Source organism: Hylobates moloch, unplaced genomic scaffold (assembly GCF_009828535.3).
Source record: "Hylobates moloch isolate HMO894 unplaced genomic scaffold, HMol_V3 SCAFFOLD_23, whole genome shotgun sequence".
In the NCBI taxonomy this organism is placed as follows: domain Eukaryota; kingdom Metazoa; phylum Chordata; class Mammalia; order Primates; family Hylobatidae; genus Hylobates; species Hylobates moloch.
Window position 1 is genome coordinate 5,203,878 of NW_026652298.1, and position 18,293 is coordinate 5,222,170.

The 18,293-nt window shown below is 36.7% G+C and overlaps 2 protein-coding genes across 2 annotated transcripts in view; one reads left to right on the forward strand and one right to left on the reverse strand.

The window, feature by feature from the left end:
* MTREX (Mtr4 exosome RNA helicase) overlaps nt 1-16,474 on the forward strand; it is a 122,068-nt gene extending 105,594 nt beyond the window's left edge. Inside the window, exons 23-27 of the mRNA XM_032145182.2 lie at nt 1,775-1,880; nt 5,425-5,481; nt 7,208-7,370; nt 14,364-14,468; nt 16,211-16,474. Coding sequence (XP_032001073.1) covers nt 1,775-1,880; nt 5,425-5,481; nt 7,208-7,370; nt 14,364-14,468; nt 16,211-16,263 — 484 coding nt within the window. The 3' untranslated portion in view covers nt 16,264-16,474. The remainder of the gene's footprint in view (nt 1-1,774; nt 1,881-5,424; nt 5,482-7,207; nt 7,371-14,363; nt 14,469-16,210) is intronic.
* Nucleotide 16,475: 1 nt separating this feature from the next.
* The window catches only part of PLPP1 (phospholipid phosphatase 1), a 62,161-nt gene continuing 60,343 nt past the window's right edge, over nt 16,476-18,293 (reverse strand). The window contains exons 4-5 of the mRNA XM_058434239.1: nt 17,342-17,518; nt 16,476-16,824 (exon numbers count right to left, since the gene is read on the reverse strand). Of these exons, the coding sequence (XP_058290222.1) occupies nt 16,696-16,824; nt 17,342-17,518 (306 nt within the window). The 3' untranslated portion in view covers nt 16,476-16,695. The remainder of the gene's footprint in view (nt 16,825-17,341; nt 17,519-18,293) is intronic.

Consider the following 18,293-nt stretch of genomic DNA (forward strand, 5'->3'; position numbering starts at 1 on the left):
TATTTTTGTATTGCTTTGTAGAGACAGGGTTTTGTCATGTTGCTAGGCTAGTCTTGAACTCCTGGGCTCAAGAGATCTACCTATTTCAGCTTCCCAAATGAGCCAGGAGCCACTGTGCTCAGCTGAACCATATATTTCTAGGGACATATATATATCTATATATATAGATAGATAGATAGATAGATAGATAGATAGATAGATAGATAGATATGAGATTATTATTCATTTAATCATTCAACAGAAAGGACCTAGTTATGTAATGTCTGTGATAAGAACCTGGACCATCTTATTTTGCTAAAAGGACTTGTAATAATAGTCTTTCGTCTTTTATGATTTGTGCACCAAAATTTCCTTATATGGTCCACAAGTGGTCAAATACACAGTTGTGTATATAAGGAAATTGGAAAGAAACAGATGATGAAGAAATTTTTTAAAACCTGTTGAATTGATAATTCTAATCTTTGTAATAATAAATATATTGTCCTTATAAGTCTGTATATGAAAATGTTTTACAATTATGGAGCAAAGAAGATGACCTTCCTCGCAACAAAATCAAGCTGTCAGTTTAAAAAACTGTATTTTGATGATGCAAAAGAGGAATCAAAAGCAATAAGCTAGAACTTAAAAGAGATGTAAATCTGGAATTATACATTTTGACAGTGCAAGTGCAAGAAGAAACAGAAGTAGTGATGAGCTAGTACCTACCTATTAGAGATGTACTCGAAATCTAGAATTGTATTTCCTAGATCGATATTTTTCAGATTTGTGGATGACAATTGGTGAGCAGCAGTTTGTTGCATTCAAAGGCTCTTGCCCATCTTGGTTATATACACTTTCAGCCTTTGGAAAATATGAATTAAAATGTGAGTCTTCTGGCCAGGCGTAGCATCTCACACCTGTAATCCCAGCATTTGGGGAGACCAAGGTGGGAGGACTACTTGAGCTCAGGAGTTCCAGACCAGCCTGGACAACATAGCAAGACCCCATCTCTACTATAATATAAAAACTTTGGCCGGGCGCGGTGGCTCAAGCCTGTAATCCCAGCACTTTGGGAGGCCGAGGCGGGCGGATCACGAGGTCAGGAGATCGAGACCATCCTGGCTAACACGGTGAAACCCCGTCTCTACTAAAAATACAAAAAAAAAAATTAGCCGGGCGTGGTGGCGGGCGCCTGTAATCCCAGCTACTCGGGAGGCTGAGGCAGGAGAATGGCGTGAACCCGGGAGGCGGAGCTTGCAGTGAGCCGAGATCGCGCCAGTGCACTCCAGCCTGGGTGACAGAGCAAGACTCCATCTCAAAAAAAAAAAAAAAAAACTTTAAAAAATTAAAACATAAAAATAAAAAATGTGGGTCTTCTTATGAGTACATTCTAATTAAGATTTCTAATAAAATTGTTTTTCATTATCTTTATTCTACAGATTATTTGTAAAATAACTGAAAAATAATTAAAAGAGTCCTTTGGCCCTAGAAAATAAATGACAGTGATGATTTTTCCTAGCTTACTAAAGGTTAAGAAATTGTTCTTATTTCATGAACGTGTGCATTTTGATATTTGGAATCTTTATGTGAAATCCCCATTTTACATTGATTATATAATATATTGGTAATTATTAAAGATCTGCTATGTCCTTAAATCATTGTCATTCCTCATTGATTACTCCTTAAGGTCAAATAATATATTTTATTAAAAACTACACCTTAAGGGCATGTGTGTGTGCATGTGTGTCTTTATATTCTGACATTTTAAATTTATTCTTTTGTTTTGACATTGTAGTGCTGATGAGCTCCTTCTAACTGAGATGATGTTTAATGGCCTTTTCAATGACCTTTCTGCAGAACAGGCAACAGCATTATTAAGCTGCTTTGTATTTCAAGAGAATGTAAGTTAATTGATTCAGCACATCTTATTTATTAATTCACACATCATGTAGTTAATAGTGTTATGGCTATATTATCAAATATTACTAATATTTACATATTATAGGGTAATTTTCATTGGAAATCACAGCAACTTTAACACAAATGTACTAAGAAAATTAAATTATTAAATACGTGTTATTAGAAAGGAGAATAAAATAAGATTTGTCAACAATCACCATTAATTAGATTTTAAGTTTTAAATTTGTTCTGTAACCCAATTCATTGAACATTTGGCCAAGTCCTAGACAGTCCTAGAAATAAAAAGATGAGTGAGAATAAAACTAGGAAAGTGTGATAAAAATGAAAGGGGGAAGTGAGATTGAATTAACTCTCCTCGCCGGTGTTGAAGAATAATGACGAAGCAGTCCATCCTGCTAGGAACTGAAACATTAGTTTTCGTGGGCACAGTTTGAGGTAGTGAATATAAGATCCTTGTTGGTTTGGCAGCAGTTTTTTTCATATGAGTAATTAGTTCACTTTCAACAGTACTTAAGAAATCAAAAAATGAAGTGCTGGATGGAACACATAAGAACACTAATTATCTTTATACTGCATTCCAAAAACCAGTATGATTCATTTTTAAAAGTAAGATATATTGTTTTACATTTCAAATTTAAGACTTTATTTATTGTAGATGAAGTGGATGGAATGAGAATAAGACAAGGACATCTGCCTTCTAAAAATAATTTAAAATTCTAAATTTTTGGAGGATCTTTTACTATACATACTTAGTTTACCTTTTAAGTAAATTGTGTAGAGCAAATTGTTGAGTTTTTTTTTAAGTTACACAGCTCTTAAATCTTGGGGCAAGATGTCAATATATGCAGTTAAGATGTATTCAGTGAAACCACACTTAATTGGTCTGTTTACCTGTTAACTGTTTCCCTATTTATTAATCAGATCAAATATATTACTTCTTGAAGTAGATGGGTACTTTCTCAGGTCCCTGATTACTGATTAGAGTCACAGCTGTTAGTGGCAATGATAACAAATAGGACAATAATCCAAAAACAGTTTATGCTTTCCTGAGATTGCCTACCATGCACCTATGAAATATGCATACAAAAGGAATGCATCACTTTACAAAATATTGTGTTTGTTTTTCCTTAGTCTCAAAATTTTATTATATCAATTTCCAAGATAAAAATAATTAAGAACATTTGTCAAACTTACTTGGAATAGGAAGGTTCAGAGATTTAGGTTTGTAAATAGTTTGGGGATAAGTGGTCTTCTACCCATGTCAAATTTTGTCTTTCTTTTCATTATTTGCATGTTCTTGTTGTTTTATATTTTGGCACTATTACAATAGTTCTTTTTCTGAGAGGCCAATTATATTCCCTCTTCAAAGGATTTGGTTAAGCCAAACCACAGCTCTTAAATCTTGGGGCAAGATGTCCATATATACAGTTAAGATTTATTCAGTGAAACCACACTTTTTTTATATACAGTGTCATCAATTCTTGTGGTGGCGCCTTTTAACATTGAGATGGAAGATTGTACTAATTGTCATGTGGATTTTTCTTGATGCTTTTAACAGAATGTTTTCTGCCAAAAAGAACGTTGTCTTCTAGTAAATGTAGTAAAATACTTGTTATAAGTAAGATGAAATTTGCTTGATGTAATAACTTCTATTTTAAAATGTATTTATAAAACTATCTCAACATTTTAAAAATAATATTTAAAAGGTTACATAAATCTTTATAATATAAAGATCAAATGCACACAAAAATTTATTAAGCACCCAATGTGGGCAGTGTACAGATCTAAGCACCAGAGATGCAGCAGAAATGTTTGCTTTCCTGATACTTACATGCTAGTGGATGAAGATGAAGAAATACAATATACATACATTCTGTCAAATAGGGATGAAGGTTTTTGGAGAAAAGTGAGAAGAGTCAAAGATCACTGGGGAGATGGGGTTACTATTTTAAATAAGATGATTAGAAAAGGCCTCACTAATGAAGTGAAACTTACATTGAGGCCTACAGGAGAGATGAGGGAACAAACTGTACATACCTGGTGGGAGAACATTGTTAAAATCACAATTAACCTCCTCATATCAGAAGACTAGTGCCTTCTACCTATAGTGAATAGCAGAGAGGAATGTGATGAGTAACTGTTGACCATAAATAGACACAATATCAAAGACATTTTGCAGTCTTGGGTTCTTTATTAAACTAAGATGTTAAAGTCATTCTGGCTATTTTGCTTTTTTGCCATTCATCAATAATTTTTGGTTTTAGCAGCAATAATAAGGAATCTGGTTCTTGATTTATTACAGATAATGCATGTTGCAAATCAAAATCAAGTCCTTTATAAGTACTCGTGCTTAAAGGCAGATAATGTCGCAACTAACCTACAACTGCTTTAAAAAAAAAAAAAAGCCATCGGGCACAGTGGCTCACGCCTGTAATCCCAGCACTTTGAGAGGCTGAGGCAGGCAGATCATGAGGTCAGGAGTCAACACCAGCCTGACCAACATGGTGAAACCCCATCTCTACTAAAAATACAAAAATTAGCTGGGCGTGATGGCACTCCTGTAATCCCAGCTACTCAGGAGGCTGAGGCAGGGGAATCGCTTGAACCCAGGAGGTGGAGGTTGCAGTGAGCCGAGATTGCACCATTGCACTCCAGCCTGGGCAACAGAGTGAGACTCTGTCTCAAAAAAAAAAAAAATTAGCTATAATTACTTTAAACCCTGTCTCATACATACATAGATACCATTCTTATAGTAATTTTATTTTTGTACAGTAACTACCTTTGTCAAAAATTTCTTCACAAATAATGTCTGTTATTCTCATCATAAGCCTACTTATTTTGAGGATCTGGTTTTATTTTTCTTTGACAGGGCAGAAAACCAGTACACAGAATTTAAGCAGCTTGTCCAACTTAATTTGGCTACTTAGTGTAGACCTGAAACTCCATTATCTAATTCAGAAATTGACAGAATTTTCAACTGTAGGAAAGCAATACTAAGAATACTGAAACTCAGATTAAACTTTTAGCTGTCTTATACTTTGTTGGAACATCTGGGTAAAATAAAAATTAGGGACACTATTTTTAACGTACTTTATCCTGAGTTTTCAGTTTCTAACTTTTCAGTTTCTACAGATTGAAAGTTGCCTAGAAACTAAAACTGTTTCAAAGTTAAACTATGATAAAACCCTTTAATGTTGATGTAACTAAACTACTATGTATGTTTACAATATTTACCCTCCCTCGGTTCCATATATAATCACAAAAAGGAGCTAGTTAGCACACTTTGCAAATTTAGTGGTGTATTTTCCTCTGAAGTGTAATAACAATATTACAGTTTAGGATGAGAGGAATAGTGATTTTGCCTGTGTAAACTGAATTGATTAGAAACTCTAAATGCTGATGACTAAGGTCTTATAATTTGATATGTGACTATCTTACAAGCTTTAATTTGTTAAAACAGGTAGTGTGAAAAACCAATAACTTTAAACGTGGGTTTTTATATCTTGTTTTCCTTTTCTTTTATAGTCTAGTGAGATGCCCAAATTAACAGAACAATTAGCAGGACCACTTCGTCAAATGCAGGTAAGATTTTTTTTTTTTGAACTACATATTTTATGAGTAGTAGATTGTAAAATAAACATTTTCGATAATCCTAGTAGTTTATCATTTCACAGAGATAACCTATAAGGATTAAATGTCACTTGATGTCAGTCGCGTAATTTAATGTTACTCTGATAACATCTCTTGTGATTTTTACTTTAACAATTGAACAATATTTCTTCTCATTGTAATGAACTGTATAGCATTGTTGTGAACGGAGATTAAAACTTCATAATGTAAATAGGCTGTATTGACAGCTCAGTGCATGTGTCATTTTCTTCCTCAGTACTGATAATGGTATCTTGATGGACTAGGATTTAGTTTATTTTTAATTTTTTGTGCATTTTTTCATTCTGGTTTATAACCGTTTGGTTGTTTTATTGTCGTTTTGTTTTTGAGACGGAGTCTCGCTCTCTTACCGAGGCCTGCAGTGCAGTGGCATGATCTGGGCTCACTGCAACCTCCACCTTCCACGTTCAAGCGATTCTCCTGCCTCAGCCTCCTGAGTAGCTGGGATTACAGGTGCCCGCCACCACAGTCAGCCAATTTTTGTATTTTTAGTAGAGACGAGGTTTCACCATGTTGGCCAGGCTGGTTTCAAACTCCTGAGCTCATGTGATCCTCCCACCTCGGCCTCCCAAAGTGCTGGGATTACAGATGTGAGCCACTGTGCCCAGCCTATAACAAAATTTTAAAATCTGTTTTATCATAAGAAATTGTTTGTCTCTGGGTCCTCAAAGCCACAATAGTTTATAGTAATAAATTTCTCTCATTATTTTCATAGGATAAGCCAATTTTTTCTGCCTGTTCAACATTAGACAAAGACAAGGAAAGATGAGCTAAGGAATTACAAGAGAGAAACAAAAAAAATGTGACATAAAAAGGCCCCTTCAGAACAACAGACACTGGTGCCTACTTGAGGGAGGAGAGTGGGAGGAAGGAGAGGTTGAGAAAGAAAAAAGAAAAGAAAAAAAAAAACCTGTGGCATATTATGCTTAGTACTCAGCTGACTAAATAATCTATATACCAAACCCCTGAGTCACAAGTTTACCTAGATAAGAAACCTGTACATGTACCCCTGAGCCTAAAATAAAAGTTAAAATATTTTTAAAATAATAATTCAAAAAATTCTGATTAAAATTAAAAGGCCAGTTCAATGGAACATGTAACATGCCTTAAAACCACTAAGAAATTTAAATTTCTAGAACCAGCGAAGTCTTCATAGGCCTAGGAGGTTTTGGCCTTTTAGATTGCCAAGTAAAGAAGAATGAAGTTTCCCAACTTAGAGGAAAACAATATGAAGATATATACATTTTTAAGCATTGTTGGGGAAAAATGTATTTTGCTCTAGGATTTGTATTTCTCTAAATCTGTTTTGTAATGAAATAATTAGAGATTAGTTAAATGCTGCTCTTGAATAATTTTAATGAAGAGTTCCGTTTCTTTGTTGAAAAGGTATCACTGGCTGAAAAGCATGCTCTTGATACATTTTTCTTAGTTAAGTACCTCAACATAATGGGAAAGATTGGCCGTTTAATCACGTAGCAATGTAACAGGCACTGTGCCTACTTAGGAGCAGAATGTCCACAGTGCAGACATAATACCTAGGAAGAAAAAGGGACCTCCTGGAATACTGGCTTGGAAACCTAAAGAATAAAGTGATATGGGAGATCATAAGTAAGGAATTTTCACTCTTTTATCTTTAAAGGAATGTGCTAAAAGAATTGCAAAAGTTTCAGCAGAAGCCAAATTGGAAATTGATGAGGAAACTTATCTAAGCTCATTTAAACCTCACTTAATGGATGTAGTATATACCTGGGCAACTGGAGCTACATTTGCCCATATCTGCAAAATGACAGATGTCTTTGAAGGTATGGTTAAATTTTACATATATATATTTACAGTATAAGAAATACAGTTAGGATGGTATTGTTTTAACTAAACAAGTATAATATGTATTTTTAATATTTGGTAATGAAATTAAATCTTCTCCCTATTATATAGATTAAAAAAATTCTCCACAAATTCCTTGTATTATTTAAGAAGCATAGTCTGTTCATTAGAAAGTCCTTTAGAAACTATTTTAAACTGTATAATTCTTTGCAGTTGTAATTCTATGAGTTTCTTTCTTTTTTTTTTTTTTTTTGAGACAGAGTCTTGCTCTGTCGCCCAGGCTGGAGGTCAGTGGCGCAATCTCGGCTCCCTGCAAGCTCCGCCTCCCGGGTTCACGCCATTCTCCTGCCTCAGCCTCTCCGAGTAGCTGGGACTACAGGTGCCCGCCACCACGCCCGGCTAATTTTTTATATTTTTAGAAGAGACGGGGTTTCACCGTGGTCTCGATCTCCTGACCTCGTGATTCGCCCGCCTTGGCCTCCCAAAGTGCTGGGATTACAAGCGTGAGCCACCGCGCCCGGCCGTAATTCTATGAGTTTCTACAGTCACAAGCAGATGACCCTAAGAAGTCATATTTATGTGGGTATTTTTCCTTTTCACTTTTGTTCTCCTGGTGAGCTATATAATTCCACTAAAAATAGCAGAGCTGAAAATGATCAGTCATTGCATATGTAATTGACTTGGCTTTAGTCAGACTGTTATTGCAGCATGAATCAGATTAAATTTAATGAGCAGGATTTTAAGAGACTAAAGAATAATTGTTACTCAACTGAAGAGAAATTTTAAATGAAAAAATTAAGGCAAAGAAATATAAGGAATAATTATAAGTGAATTATAAGAAGCAAAAAAATAAGTAGACTGTTTAAACAAAACCATATTTAAAATGCTGCATTCAGTAGGAAAAGATTGGCTTGTGTGTTTATAAATGGCCAGTTGTATTTACTGAATGAGATAATTTACATTGAACTTTCTTAAAAATGAAAATAAATGAGTTTGTTCTGTATAAAGATTATAATAAGAACTGCTACTATTGCTTATAGGTTTAGTTTGAGAAAAATTACATGTTTAACATGCCAAATATTATAGGCCTTTCAACTGATATTATTAAAGAAGTAATAGATTACTGATTTTATGAATCAGTTATTTTTATGATGTATAGGTTAAACTCTGCAACAGAATATTAAAAACTTACACTGAGAGCCTTTACTACATTGAACTTTATGGGTTTTAAGGTTTTTAATGTTAAAGTTTATAGCACATTTTTAAATTTTGGTATTGTATCTTACATATTTTTTCTAAGGTTTATAAACTTCTCAGTCTCCTCTAAATGATCATTTAGTCAAACAGTCCCAAAGCATCCTTTGAATTCTGTATTCTGTAACTGGGAAAGTCATTGTTCATTAAGTAACTACTATATGCCGAACACTATGCTAAGAGCTCTGTATAATTTACATGTAATCACCAAATAGCAATTCAGGGTAGATATTATCTCCACTTTGCACAAGGAGACTATGGTAAACAGTTTGGCCAAGGTGATGTGAGGGCACCATGATTTAAACTCTGGTCTCTGTAACTACATGTAACTTCAGTTAAGCACCATAACACCTTATCCTTACATTTTGGGTCACCTGAAAATTTCTTAGACCCTACACTAGACTATACCATCTCCATCCACAGAAAAGTCATGCTTGGAGTAATACTAAACAGGTCTCTAATCCTTGATGATGTTTAGCAACATCTCTAATAGTTAATGGTGTTTAGCCGAGTCAGAAGAGGGATGATGTGTACTCACTGATGAAAATTGCTTAAAACAGGAGCACAGGTTGGTGTATGACAATTGTGTTTCAGCAGCACTAGGGCAATCACATAGAGCACCACCAGTCTTCAGTCCGACATCTTTTTGGAATATAAGGATGAAACTAGTAACTGTTCAATGCCTAAATAATTCTAAGACTTGTTAATACAATACTCATATTTGTATAATATCTGCTTCTCTGAAAAGTCAAAACACAATGACATAAAACAATAGTGGTACATGGCAGAGAGTAGCTTTTTTTTTTTTTTTTTAGAAAAGTAAAAAGCAGGCCAGGCACGGTGGCTCATGCCTGTAATCCCAGCACTTTGGGAGGCCGAGGTGGGCGGATCATGAGGTCAGGAAATCGAGACCATCCTGGCTAACACGGTGAAACCCCATCTCTACAAAAAATACAAAAAATTAGCTGGGCGTGGTGGCAGGAGCCTGTAGTCCCAGCTACTTGGGAGGCTGAGGCAGGAGAATGGCGTGAACCCTGGAGGCGGAGCTTGCAGTGAGCCGAGATTGTGCCACTGCACTCCAGCCTGGGTGACAGAGCAAGACTCCATCTCAAAAAAAAAAAAAAAAAAAAAAAGTAAAAAGCAAGGGCAGTAGACCTGGCCTGTCAGATGAGTATATTTTTTTAAAAAATCTAGGAATTCATATAAAATTGTCTTTATAGATTATTTTTTCTGTTCTTTCTACCTAAGTAGAAGTTATCACAGTATAGAAGATAAATCCTAAACTGCCAAATTGAAGATGGTTTGTAGCTCATACTAGATGCCACCTATGAATTGACTTTTTCCACAGCATACTAGCATTCCTGAAGTCTATTCTGTCCTCTTTCAGTTACTCAGGGGCTATTTCTACATCACAGTTTGCTTGAAATTTCAGTTTGAAAATTTGAGAAATTCAGTTTTTTAGCTCTAACTTGAAATTAGATCTAATATCTACATAATTTTTATGTTTTTCTTGTGTGTGAGCCAGTAGATCAGCTTAAACCTTTCTAAAAATTGGGATATACTGTGTATTCGCCCTTAAAACTATTTTTTTATATAAGTAGCAAAAAATGAGAACCTTCATTTTCTTAGGATAGTATTTCTCTCTTTTGTTTTTACAGTGTTATATAGTGCTTCCATTTTAAGAATAGCCATTCCTTCCTCATCTCGTTATTGTACGTGGTTGTTTTTTATTTTTTGCAACAGGGTCTGGCTCTGTCACCCAAGCTGGAGTGCAGTGGCGAGATCTTGGCTCACTGCACCCTCCATCTCCCGGGCTTAAGTGATCCTTCCACCTCAGCCTCCAGAGTAGCTGGGACCACAAGCATGTACCACCATGCCCAGCTAATTTTTGTTAATTTTTGTAGAGATAGGATTTTACCATGAAGCCTAGGCTGGTCTCAAACTCCTGGGCTCAAGTGATCCACCTGCTTCAGCCTCCCAAGGTGTTGAGATACAGGCATGAGCCACTGCAGCTGGCCTATACATGTTTTATGATTGGAAAAATACTGTAGTCAAAGCTGTAGCACACAGTACAGTGTGTCTGTTTTTACAGGCAGACAATAATTGCATTGGAACTTTCTAATGTGCTGTGTGCAAACCATATTTGTTCCTAATAAGATTCTTAATTTTATTTTCATATGAAAATAAAAGTGTCTGGTCATTTCATATCCTGAGGCTCAGAAGTAGTTTTAAGTATTCTTCAAACATTAACTGAGGCTAGTTAACACTGCAGTGATTAAAGCCATGTGTTTGGGGGATGTCTAATGCAAAAGAAAAGTTCATATTGTGATTCAGTTGAGAAATTTTGAAGACTATTTATTTATTCTGTTATCACCCTGGAAAAAAAAATGACAGAATTTAGCTGTTTTTTATTTCCATTAAACTAAATTTGAATGACAGTTTAAACAAAATACTTGTATGAGCTGATGCCTAGGGTTTTAGTCAAGTAATCCAGAGGCTGTTACTATTTATTTCTGACTCTACATAAACAGTATTGTACTCTTAACTATGAAGGATGACAAAGGATTTGCTTTCCACTGAGCAAGTGTCATTAGGAAAGCTTCTGTGATGACTTATCTATTGAAACTATTTACTGTACCTCTGCCTGCCATATGTTTTTTTTTTCAGTCCTGCTCCCTCTGTATGCCACGTTTTGAAAGCAAATACTGTGAATTGCATTCCTCAACTCTGTCCCCACCACACACATTCTGTCACATGCCTTTCAAGTAGCAGTTTAACCCTTTCTTAGCATCATCAGTGTCATGAGTGGTTTTCCAGTGGATTTGTCTTTTAAAAGTATTCTTGCTGATAATAATAAAGTAACAATTTACTAGTAATTGCTTCTGTCTTTACATTTTGGCAGTTTTAGTACCTGATACTTACTCATTTAATGAATAATTCTGAGACCCTAGTGGGAATCAGGCACCATGCTAGTTACAGTGTGAGCAATAGTCTGTGCTCTCAAGAAAGGGTTCAGCCTAAGCTGGGGTTTAGCGGTAAGTAGTTGCAAGATACATGTGTGATTCTAACCTCAGGCCAAGCTGGATAGGAGTATTAAATTCGGGTCAGAGCATGAACTGTGGGAAACTGCTTTAGGGTATGCCAGAAAGCTGAAGGCAGAAATTCTGTTCGGGAAAATCTGCTGCTTTATCTCCTTAATGAGAATGATGCTGTTTTGTTCATCAACCGGGTAAGGCTGATGTTTATTAAAATGCTCTTAAATAAAAGCATATAGTCCCAAGTGTCCATCAATAGATGAATAAATTGTGGTACATATTAGGTTGGTACAAAAGTAATTGTGGTTTTTGCCATTTTTTAATGGCAAGGTGTTCCATTTTAATAAAGATTAAATGGAACAGCTTTCAGTTAGAAAAGACGTACTGACTCATGCTACAGTATGGACAAACCTTGAACACATTAAATTGAAAGAAGGCAGACACAAAGGCCACATAGTGTATAATTTCACTTATATGAAATGTCCAGAATAAGCAGATTCCTAGAGACAAAGCATGTAAGTGGTTGCCATGGGCTGGAGGGACAGGAAGACATGTAACTGCTTAATGGGAACAAGGTTTTTTGGGGGTGGCAAAAATGCTCTAAAATTAGATAATGATGGTTACACAAGTCTGAATATACTAAAAACCACTCAGTTGTACACTTATTTAATTTTATGGTGTATGAATTCTGTCTCCATGTGAGAGTTCTTCGAGAATGTAGTAAACCAGAATATAAAAAAGGGCAGTAACTGAATTGTATACTTTAACATGGTTAAAAAGGTGTTTACCACTATTTGAAAAATTTTTTAAAGACAATAACTAGAAAGAATTGGATTTCTCTTTCTACTCTGGCAGGACCAAAAAAAAAAAATTGTAACAAACTAGTAGGTTAATGTGGTTTTGTTTTGTTTCGGTTTTGGTCAGCTTCATTTAGCCTATGATGGGTCATGGCTTTGAAACCTTTGTCTAGCACTTAGGCTGATGAGGCAGGATGACTTATAAAGGTGGGCATAAGAAGAGCCCTTGGATTACAGAGAACTGCAGTAGGTAGGAGAGATGCTAGACAATTCACTACTTAATCGTCAGTCTTCATTAATCCCTGCGGGGAGTAGCCTCTATGTTTCAGGCAGCTGTGGACAGTTAAGTGTTTGTGCACATACCCAGTGATTTGTTGATGAGACTCTGTGGGCAACAACCACAGCCATTGTATATGCACTCTTGTGCCTACTGGCCTAATTTGCTTATTACCTGAAACTGTGTCAAAACTAAAGTTTCCAGAAATTGAATTGAAATGTTTACAAAATGTGACATGACAGTGCTCTCTGGCCTGAATGTGCATTTACTTGCCTTAGTTTATTCTTTATCTTAGTAATTTACTTCATATGGTTTGGTCTGTGATAACTTTTGTAGATTCTGGTTAACACGAGTTACTAAAATTTGTGAAATAATAATATCACATTGTGTTTCTTGGTACACATTTGAAGTCAGTCAAAACAATGTTTGAGAGTGTGTCTGGCTCTTTAATGCCCTACGCAGCAGAGGACTTTGTAAAGGATTTCATTTCAATCCTAAATGACCTGTGAGAATCTGGTCTCAGGTACAAATCTAGTTACATTTTGAGCCACTACCTAATTTAATTATCTTTGGATATACTTGTTTGCATAAACATTTAATATCTGATTGCATAGGTAATATGACATTACCCTCTCTATCCCAACTCCTACCCTCTCTCTTGACACCCAGAAGTTTCTGCAATTGGATTTCCTGTTTCATTGCAAGGCAGTGTTGAAGCCTGCATTCCTAGCAGCTGAGAATAGAAATAACAAATAAATAATTATTATTAATTTAATAATAGTGTAAATAGTTCATTGTTCCTACGGATTGCATTTTGAGAACTGGTATTCCTAATGCATTTCATATATTAAAAATGAAGTCACAAGCGTTTTAGATTTAGGCAGGTAGCACTTAGAGAAAGGATCTCACAATCTCTGCCCCTCTTTGCATAAGTCTAGCAAGAGTGAAACTGTGTTTATAGCTTCAGCTTTGATACAAACACTTTTCTCAGATTCTAGACCCATGGGAAAAGGCTTCTTTCCTTGTGCTCCTTGAGAACACTCTGTGTAAATAACGTACTAGTGAAAGAATCTAAGGTCAAGAAGAATGAATGCACCTTTAAAATGACAAATTTTATCTTGTTACTCTCCTGCTAAAAACAGTCTGTTGCATTCTATGAGATGGTATGGATGGTGTCCAGATGCCTCACTAGGCCACACTCAGGGTCCTTGAATAGCTGCGGTTTGCCAGGCTTTTCTGCGTTGTCGTGGTGGTCCTTCCCTTGTTGCTGCTGCCTGAGAGATACTGCCTGGTTCTTACAGACACAGATTATGTCATCCTTGCAGCCTTCACCCAAAGTTGCTCCTTCCTCCTAGGGCATTTTGTTTTCCTACTTAATACCAAGTGTCAGCATGTTAGTAATAAACAGATGTCTCTACCATTAGTCAAAGGTGGGAGTTAAGCCTTTCATCTTTGTAGACTTCCCCAGTACCTAGCCATGATTTACTTCATGGGAAGTCCCTCAAAGTACTGTTAATTATCCTGTGTTCTCCTGCCTTGCTTCTTAACAAAAATTCTGCTGTTCCTGATTATTTCCGTTTTACCAGTGTTTGTTCCTTTTCTATCCAGGCAGCATAATTCGTTGTATGAGGCGCCTGGAAGAATTGCTTCGACAAATGTGTCAAGCAGCAAAAGCCATTGGAAACACTGAGCTGGAAAATAAATTTGCAGAAGGTCAGTATCAAATGCATAAGCTGTTTCTAATTTAGACAAATTTCATGAAGCAACTCTTGAGCCCTGGACCACAACCTAGGAGGACATTTTGAGATGTTCTTCACTGCATTGTCATGGAGAGCTATCTACTAGTGTTTCTATAAAATTTAGTGTGTTGGGGGAAAAGTTGAGATTTTATATATACATCCATTTACGTATATTAATTGTACACTAACTACATGCCAGGCATTGTTTTAAGCACTAGGGGATATAGTGAACAAAAAGACACCCCTGCCTTCATGGAGTTTACATTCTAGTGTGGGGAGATAGACAATAAGTCAGCAATTAAATTTATCAGATAGTGATAAGTCTGTAAGATAAAAACAAAGCAGAAAAGACAATAGAATTGGCAGATGGATATGATGGTCTAGGGCCTCCACAGGGAAGGTGGCAGTTAAGCCCCTTGGCGTATGCTTGATGTACGTGAACACCAGCAAGAGGCCAGTGTGGCTGGAGCAGAATGGGCAGTGAGTAGAGTAGTAGGGGTTGAAGTGAGAAAGGAAATGATTCCATAGTTCCCAGCCCCAGGCTTCTCAACTCTGCAGTGACTGGAGGTGTGGAGCTTGGGAGTGACCTGCCCTAACTTGGACTTTACAAGGTAATTCTTGCTCTTACATGCAGGGCAAGTCTGTAGAGTAGCACAGTAGAAGTGGGGAGAACAGATCAAGAAAGGATGGCTAAACCAAGGTGGTAGTAACGGGGTGGTGGTGGGGGGCAAGGGGCATAAGCTTCAGTCCTGTCTACTGACTCTTGACCAAGAAAAAGGGCTAAGTTAATCAAAGACATTGTTGCTGAGTCAGTCAATGCTAGTGATTTCTGCTAACAACTTAGTGTCCTAAGAAGAAGTTTGCAAAAACTGGCTTATATTTCCACATTGTTGATAAATGTAGGCCTGTTTAATGACTCAGAGTTTAAGTGTAGGTGTCAAAGTTTTAAAAATAATTTGTCATCAAAATTTGTAGTTGTCCTTCCTTGGCCTAGAATTTCACATGGGAACTGAAAAAAAAAAGTGTCTTCTGATATAGGTAGAAAATCCAAGTCTTTGGATTTACATTTCTTTAGACAGTTTAGTCCTTCCTATAATTAATTTTTTATTTATTTATTTATTTACTTTTGTGGAGACAGAGTTTTGCTCTTGTTGCCCAGGCTGGAGTGCAATGGTGCGATCTCAGCTCACCGCAACCTCCACCTCCACCTCCACCTCCCAGGTTCAAGTAATTCTCCTGCCTCAGCCTCCCAAGTAGCTGGAACTACAGGCATGTGCCACCATGCCCGGCTAATTTTGTATTTCTAGTAGGGACGGGGTTTCTCCATGTTGGTCAGGCTGCTCTTGAACTCCTGACCTCAGGTGATCCACCCGCCTCGGCCTCCCAAAGTGCTGGGATTACAGGCGTGGCTACCGCATCCGACCTAGCATTTATCTTTTTAAACAGTTCTAGGCACCTCTTTCCTGGCCAGCCCCCATGGAGTATTTCAGAGTCAAAAGAACAGGGGTCTGGCTTGTATGTTTTCCACCTCACAGAGGTGGCTGCAAATTCCTCTAGGTGTTCAGCAAGGTGTTTGACTTTATAGGCTCCTCTCTCATCAGTTGAATCAGGGTTGGTATACTGGCTTTAAAACTTCGGTAGAGACAAGTTAGGTGTTTTTTGGTCTTGAAAGTTTTTTGGTCTTGAAAGTTTAAACCTTACTTTCTTTTCTCTTAGGAATCACCAAAATCAAGAGAGATATTGTGTTTGCTGCCAGCCTCTACTTGTAGAGTCAGCTAAAGGAATGTGAGCTTTTAAATTATTGACCACCTGTTTGATTACAGTTGACTACAAATGCCTGCAAGTGTGGATTTGGTTCTCCCATACATTTTAATATGTATTATATTTAAATCAAACATCATTCATAGAAAGCATATTACATACATGTTTATACATAAGCATTACATTTTTTTAATAAAAATGTATACAGGTGGGGCACTGGTTTGGTGGAAGGCTTAGAGTTTTTTTAATGAGTTTAGAGCTATTAGATAACCACTGTGTTAAAGATTACTATGTACACACAAAGTGGGCATCCAAGAGGCATAGCAGCAGCAGCAGTCTTTAAAGGCTTGTACACTGGGAAGAAAGATGCATCCTCTTGCCTTGTGGCAATCATTTTCCTTAGAAAACAGGCCAGCTTCACCTGGGCACCCTGCTGCCCCTCAAGGCTGGTGATTGCTCCGATAGTGATTCCCCGTTGTTGGTGTTTCATGCAGAGTTGTATGAGAGTCCTCCTCTTTTCTTTCTTTAAAAGAAGTTCTTTCTTTGAAGAAATCCGATACATATACAGCCTACAGTGCAAAATATTTAATGGTATAATTTAGATCAAGTTAAAAACTACATACAAAGTTGTGATCAATAGCATCCTAAGATAAATATAAACAAAAGGATATACTTTGAGACGTACAGATTAAGCATATAAAAAATTAGAGACTAACTGGGATTTTTTAAAGATTATTCCAAATTGAGTTGCTTTGTTATGTCTTTAGCAAATAACTTCATTTTGCCCGTACTGAATAAGAGTTATTTCTACATGTGAATTAGTTTTTTCAAGTCATCACCCCCTAAAAAAAACTATTTCTAGCCAGAGCCTTTCACAATAAAAATACTAAGATTTTACAAAAATGCTAAGTTTTACAAAAAGTAACCTGGTTTTTGGCCTGCTGTGTATCCTGAAGTGACTTTTAATAACATTGAGATTCTTGCCCACTGCATAGTTTTCTCCTCAGCTGGGGATATTTCTTTTTCTATTTACTTATCTAAATGTTTAGCAATATCAAGATGTAGGCTGTTGACCTGTATACTTACAACTAATATTGCAACCAGAGCTCCCTGAATGAGTCCAGTCAACACATCACTCCAGTGGTGTTTGTAATCAGAAACTCGAGAAAGGCCCACATAAATGGATACAGCAACAAGACCAAATTGCAGTGTGGGGCGTAAGAGTCTTGCCCAGTCTCCCTTCATCCTGGCTTGAAGATAAAGCTAAAAGAAAAGAATAAAGAAAAAAATAGTTTATTTAACATAATGCAAAACTTTTATATTAAGGGTTGCATTTAAAATGATTATCAAAGTATTATTATATAGGGAACAGGACTTCTAGGCAAACATTCACATATGCATTAATGCCTAAATGTTAATCCTTTAAAGAAACAAAACTATTGCCCTACTAACTTGTTCAGAAGAATCTATTGCCAGTCTAGCTGTACCACCCTTCAAACTGTATACAAACAGGTGTTTGTTTCCTTGTTTATGGCTTTCTAAACAGGATTTCAGGGACAGTTCCTCCCCTTGCAATTTGGGTTATAATTCTGATAGTCAAGATCAGTGCTGCCATTGGTTTTTTTATTGTTTTCCTTAAAAAGAAATGGGGCCTTGCTCTGTTGCCCAGACTGGAGTGTAGTGGTGGTGTAGTCAGTCATAGCTCACTGCAGCCTCAAACTCCTGGGCTCAAGCAATCCTTCCATGTCAGCTTCCCAAGTAGCTGGGACTATAGGTACATGCCACTGAGCCCAGCTAATTGTTTTTTATTTTTTGTAGAGATGAGGGTCTTACTATGTTGCCCAGGCTGGTCTCAAACTCCTCATCTCAAGTAACCCACCTGCACTGGCCTCCCAAGGTGCTGGGATTACAGACATGCACCACCATGCCTGACCCAGTATTGTCATTAGTTCTGAGTCTTGGGATAAAGTGCTAGCATTCTGGGCACAGGTTGCTATTGCTCTGGGCCTATCTAGGGACTATTTGATTAATTCACCAA